The following is a 6,334-nucleotide window of genomic DNA, read 5'->3' as shown; positions in this document are numbered from 1 at the left end:
AGCCCTTCTTTTTGTCCCAAGACGAGCTCCTTTTGATCTGTTTGAAAACAGAAAGAAGAACAACAACATTAAGTTGTATATTCGCAGAGTTTTCATCATGGATAACTGTGAGGAGCTAATCCCTGAATACCTGAATTTCATTAGAGGTGTGGTGGACTCTGAGGATCTTCCTCTGAACATTTCCCGTGAGATGTTGCAACAAAGCAAAATTTTGAAAGTTATCAGGAAGAACTTGGTCAAAAAGTGCTTGGAACTCTTCACTGAACTGGCAGAAGATAAAGAGAACTACAAGAAGTTTTATGAGCAGTTCTCTAAAAATATTAAGCTTGGAATACATGAAGATTCTCAAAATCGGAAGAAGCTTTCAGAGCTGTTGAGATACTATACTTCTGCTTCTGGTGATGAGATGGTTTCTCTCAAGGACTATTGCACAAGAATGAAGGAAAACCAGAAACACATCTATTACATCACAGGTGAGACGAAGGACCAGGTAGCCAACTCTGCCTTTGTGGAGCGTCTCCGGAAGCACGGCTTGGAAGTGATCTACATGATCGAGCCTATTGATGAGTACTGTGTGCAGCAGCTGAAGGAGTTTGAGGGGAAGACCTTAGTGTCAGTCACCAAAGAGGGCCTGGAACTTCCAGAAGATGAGGAAGAGAAAAAGAAACAAGAAGAAAAAAAGACAAAATTTGAAAACCTTTGCAAAATCATGAAGGACATTTTGGAGAAGAAAGTTGAAAAGGTGGTTGTGTCTAACCGGTTGGTGACATCCCCATGCTGCATTGTGACAAGCACATATGGCTGGACAGCAAACATGGAACGGATCATGAAGGCTCAAGCCCTGAGAGACAACTCAACGATGGGTTACATGGCAGCCAAGAAGCACCTGGAGATCAACCCTGACCATTCCATCATCGAGACCTTGAGGCAAAAGGCAGAGGCTGATAAGAATGACAAGTCTGTGAAGGATCTGGTCATCCTGCTGTACGAATTCATAGGTTCTTAATCGCTCAATATTGCACCTCATAAAACTCGATAACCTAGTGGATCAGCCAATTCTGTAGTCTATGCTTGCTTGCTACTCAAAGTGTGGTCCAGGGACCAGCAGCATCAGCATCACCTGGGAACTTGTGACTCTGAATCCTCCACCAAAGACCTATTGAATCAGGACTTTCTCTTTCATAATACGTCTAGTGATTCCAGTGCACATTACAGTTTGAGAAGCACTGCTCCCTGGAAGCTTGAGGGCCAAGAGGTTGACGTAAGTGAACTGTGTTTTACAAACAAACTAAGGAAGATTCATAACAATATACCCAAAGCTACACAACTAGTGGGTGGGAGATCCAAGGTAGCAGCCAGGTTTCCTGACTTTCAGCTTAGGCTTTTCTGCACTATTCTGGTCAGTTGCACCCTGTGGCAGATTCCCCTCTCATCCCAGAGGACAAGTTCATGCCTTGTTTCTGGGACAAAGCCCCTGTCACATGTCCTTGCATCTAAATCCATGACTTGTGGGACTTCCCTGGAGGTCCAGTAGTTAAGACTTCACCCTTGGGGGCTCCCCAGGTGGTTCATTGGTTGAGAATCAGCCTGCCAGTGCATGACATGTGGCCTCGATCCCTGGTCTGGGAAGATTCCACTTTCCACAGAGCAACGAAGCTGGACTCCACAACTATGGAAGCCCTGGTGCCATAGGTCCTGTGCTCTGAAACAAGAGAAGTCATGGCAATGAGAAGTCTGAACACTGCAAAAAAGAGTATCCCTGACTCACCGCAGCCAGAGAAAGGCCCCCTCACAGCAACAAAGACCCAGCACAGCCAGAGTAAATATATAAATAAAAAATTATAAAGAACCTATGAACTGATTATGTGCTTCCAATATCTATGTTAGTGGAGCATCGTCATCTGCTGGTTGATTCCTTGAACTACATCAGAAAGCCCTTGGGGTGTTGTGTTTCTAAAGGCTTCACCACAGACACAGTCACTGCTGCACTATGGCCTTACCAAAAGCCAGTTTTGATAAGGTCAAGAGAAGAAAGAGAAGATAGCTCTTGGGGCACAGGAAGGGAGTGGGGGTGGTGGTGGATGTCAATGTGAGGCTATAGAATCTTGTATAACTCGAAAATACATTTGAGCAGCATCTTCTACTGGTGGATTCCTTGAACTGCATCAGAAAGGTCTGGGGGAGATGTGTTCCCAAGGCCTCAACAACAGTGACAGTCATCTGAGAAGAGCCAGTTTTGATAAGGGCAAGAGGAGAAAGAGAAGTGAGGTCTTGGGGCACAGCATAGGAGTGGGAGGAGCAGATGTCAATGTGAGGCCGTAGAGCCTAGTATAACTCGATAATCTAGTGTAGCAACGCCATCTGCTGGTGTATCTCATGAACTACATCAGAAAGCCCTGGGGGGGGTGTTGGCAACTCATTTTACATCAATCAATGAACACTGACCAAGGGGAACACTGACCACGTGGAAGCAGTCTATCTGCTAGGATCAGTCTTTGTTAGTGATCAGCTTTTTCAGAGCTGATCAGACGAGCTCCACAGTCTCAGGACCTCAAAAGGCAAGGCACTGGCTGAAGCTTGTGAAGGTGTGATGACTAAAGTTCTGCCTCTGATCTTCCATCCACACCAGCAGTGAGAGCCCTTGAGCCACTTCTGTCATGTATGCTTGCTTGCTACTCAAAGTGTGGTCCCAGGACCAGCAGCATTAGCATCACCTGGGAATTTCTGACTCTGAGGCCTCCATCACAGACCTATTGAACCAGGACTTGCACTTTCATAACGTACCTGGTGATTCCAGTGCACATTAAAGTTTGAGAAGCACTACTCCCTGGTAGCTTGAGGGCCGAGAGGTTAACATAAGTGAACTGTATTTTACTCACAATAATGTACAAAAGCCACAGAACTAGGAGGTGGGAGATTCAAGGTTAGCAGCCAGATTGCCTGATTTTCAGCTCAGGCATTTCTTCACAATTCTGGTCAGTTGCACTCTGTTCATGCTTTGTTTCTTGGACCAAGCTCCCGTCATATGTCTTTGCATCTAAATCTATGACCTGGGGGGACTTCCATGGTGATCCAGTAGTTAAGACTTCACCTTCCAGGTCTTCCCTTGGGGTCCAGTGGTTAAGATTCCACCTGCCAGTGCATGGGACAGAGGTTCAATTTCTGGTCCAGGAAGACCCCATAGGCTATGGGGAAACTAAACCAGGGCACCACAACTATTGAAGCCATCACACCGTAGGGCCTGTGCTAGGAAACAAGAGAAGTAACAGCAATGAGAAGCTCATGAAATTGAACCAGGAGAAGCCCTGGATCACTGCAACTAGAAAAAAGCCCGCTGAAACAAGGATGACCCATCACAGTCAAATAAATACATAAATAAAAAATTAAAAGGAACCTATTAACTGATTATGTGCTTCCGATTTCTATGCTAGTGGAGAAGAGCCATCTGCTGGTGGATTCCTTGAATTACATCAGAAATCCCTTGGAGTGTTGTGTTGCTAAGGTCTTCAGACACAGAGACAGTCACCCTTGCACAATTTTGATATGGAGAAGAGAAGAAAAAGAGAGGTCTTGAGGCACAAGAAGGGAGCGGGAGTAGATATCATTGTGAGACTGTGGAGCCAAGTAGAACTCGAAGAGCTAGTGAATCAGTGCCTTCTGATGGTGTATTCCTTGAACTAAATCTGAAAGCCATGGAGGTGTTGTGTCAACAAGGCTTTCAGCGACAGGGAGAGTCACTCCTGCACAGTCACTTTTGATCAGGGCAAGAGAAGAAAGAAAAGACAGGTCTCGGGGCACAGGAAGGGAGTGGGAGAGTAAATGTCAATGTGCGGCTGTAGAACTGCATAGAATTCAGAAAATGTAGTGGAGCAGCACCATCTGCTAGTGGATTCGTTGAACTAAATCAGAAAAGCCTGTGGGTATTATGTTGCCAAGGCCTTGAGTCACAGGGACAGTTCCTCCTGCACACCCAGTTTTCAGAAGAGCAAGATAAGAAAGAGAAGAGAGGTCTTGGGGTACAGGAAGAAAGTAGGGGGAGTATATGTCAGTGTGAGACTGTAGATCCTTATATAACTGGAAAACCTACCGGGGCAGTGCCATCTGCATGTGGAATTCTTGAAGGACATCATAAAGCCTTGTGGGTGTTGTGTGTCCATGACCTTCAGGTACAGCAACAGTCATCCAGCACAGACAGTTTTGATATGGGCAAGATAAGAAAGAGAAGGGGGGTGGTCCCAAGATAGTGGAGGAAAAAGATAGGGATACCACTTTCTCACCCACAAATTCATCAAAAGATCATTTGAATGTTGAGCAACTTCCACAAAATAACTTCTGAACACTGGCAGAGGACACCAGGCACCCAGAAAAGCAGCCCAATCTATTCAAAAGGAGGTAGGACAAAATATAAAAGATGAAAACAGACAAAAGATTTAGGGACAGAGACCTGTCCTGGAAAGGGAGTCGTGAAGGTGAAGTTTCCACATAGTAGAAAATCCTTTCATAGGTGCGTCTGTGGGGAGTTTTGGGATCTTAGAGGGCAACATAACAGGACAGGGGGGATACCCTACAGAATACGCACCTAACCACAACTACAAGCAGAGATGGAGAAGTGGCACAGACATTCACTTCCACCACCAGCAAGTGGGGGCTGGGCTGGGAGGTATGGGCTGCATCATCGGTCCTTAGGGTAAGGATCGGGCCTATGCCCTGAGGACAATCTGAGGAAGCCAATGTGAGATAGCTACCTAAACCGTGGGATTGCTAGAGAGATGAAAAAAAGAAAAAATCTTTCCTGTGAAAGGCTCTAAGGCCACACAATGACCCCCGGTGTGCTCACAGAACAAAGGATTGAGCGAATACCAAATGAGAGCAAGCCAGCTGCCATTTAGGGCCCTCCCTCCCCAATGCCAGAGAGGCAGGTGTGTGACAGCCAGAGCCAGAAGGCAAGGGGCTGCTGCAATCTCGGCCCTAGAGACTGCATCTTCCATCAAACTATGAGCAGGCTCCCAGTTGCTAATCATGTCTTCCTGGGATCCTGGACAGTTCACATCTGCCAGGCGTGTCACAGCCTGAGATCAGCTCCCCAGAGGAGATACATAGCACACCTGGGGCTGTGCTCTCAAGTGCACCTAGGAAACAAAGTGGCCAGGACCGGGGAGGTGCACAAGATGCATGGCCCACCTGGGACAGTGCGCTCACCAAGCACCCAGTCACCTGAGCTGCTCGGACCTGGGAAAGGCACAAAAATCACAGCCCATCTGGGTCTGTGCCCATGCAGAGCACCCAAGAACCTGAGCGGCTTAGACCTGGGAAGTGCATAAAATGCAGGGCCCACTTGGGACAATGCCCTTGTAGAGCACTCTGGAGCCTGAGCAGGGTGGACCCAGGAAGTACAAGCTGCCTTGAGCTGTGGCAAACCCAGTGTGGTCCATCCACTGCAAGCACTCCCCACACATGCCAGTGGTATTTGTTTGCAGTGTCCCTCCCTCCCCACAACACAACTGAAGAAGTGAATCTAAAAAAGTGACCACTTTCACCCCCTTGTATCAGGGCAGAAATTAGACATGGAAGATAATTGAAAACAGAGTAAGTCAAAATAAACAAAGAAGGGGGAACCACTCTGGAAGTGACAAGTGCAACAGATTAAAACCCTGCAGTTAATATTGAGACTGTGCACTTGAGAGGCACCTATAGACCTTGAAAACAAGGTCTCAAGCCAGAGATAAGCCAGAATATATATAAGATATATATGCCAGATATACAAGCCAGAATAAGGGGTTATCTGACACTGAACTGACCCCACACTGCCCACAAAAGCTCCAGAGAAATGCCTAGATAAATTTTTACTATTATCATTTATTGATTTTTTAAAAATTTTGATTCTTTTTACTCCTTTAACTTTCATTTTTATAGCCTACTATTACCTTTCTTTTTAAAAAAAAACTATATTTTTTTCATTTATTTTTATTAACTGGAGGCTAATTACTTTACAATATTGTAGTGGTTTTTGCCATACATTGATATGAATCAGCCATGGATTTACATGTGTTCCCCATCCTGATTCCCCCTCCTGCCTCCCTCCCCATCCCATCCCTCTGGGTCTTCCCAGTGCACCAGCCCTGAGCACTTGTCTCATGTATCCAACCTGGGCTGGTGATCTGTTTCACCCTTGATAGTATACTTGTTTCAATGCTATTCTCTCAGAACATCCCACCCTCGCCTTCTCCCACAGAGTCCAAAAGTCTGTTCTGTACATCTGTGTCTCTTTTTCTGTTTTGCATATAGGGTTATCATTACCATCTTTTTAAATTCCATATATATGCGTTAGTATACT

At 45.9% G+C, this 6,334-nt stretch overlaps 1 protein-coding gene across 1 annotated transcript; it reads left to right on the top strand.

Moving 5' to 3' along the window:
- Nucleotides 1-6: 6 nt before the first annotated feature.
- Nucleotides 7-1,006, top strand: LOC122435697 (heat shock protein HSP 90-alpha-like). Its single transcript, XM_043459827.1, has one exon. It carries the CDS (start codon nt 98-100, stop codon nt 1,004-1,006), a length of 909 nt encoding a protein of 302 aa, XP_043315762.1. The 5' UTR covers nt 7-97.
- The last annotated feature ends 5,328 nt before the right edge of the window (nt 1,007-6,334 follow it).

The sequence above is a fragment of the Cervus canadensis genome, chromosome X (assembly GCF_019320065.1).
Source record: "Cervus canadensis isolate Bull #8, Minnesota chromosome X, ASM1932006v1, whole genome shotgun sequence".
NCBI classification, from domain to species: domain Eukaryota; kingdom Metazoa; phylum Chordata; class Mammalia; order Artiodactyla; family Cervidae; genus Cervus; species Cervus canadensis.
Note: the sequence above shows the minus strand (reverse complement) of the source record. Positions and strands in the feature narration are given on the sequence as shown.

Excerpts from the sequence above, each read along its gene's own strand:
- LOC122435697 (XM_043459827.1), top strand. The coding sequence starts at position 98 with ATGGATAACTGTGAGGAGCTAATCCCTGAATACCTGAATTTCATTAGA.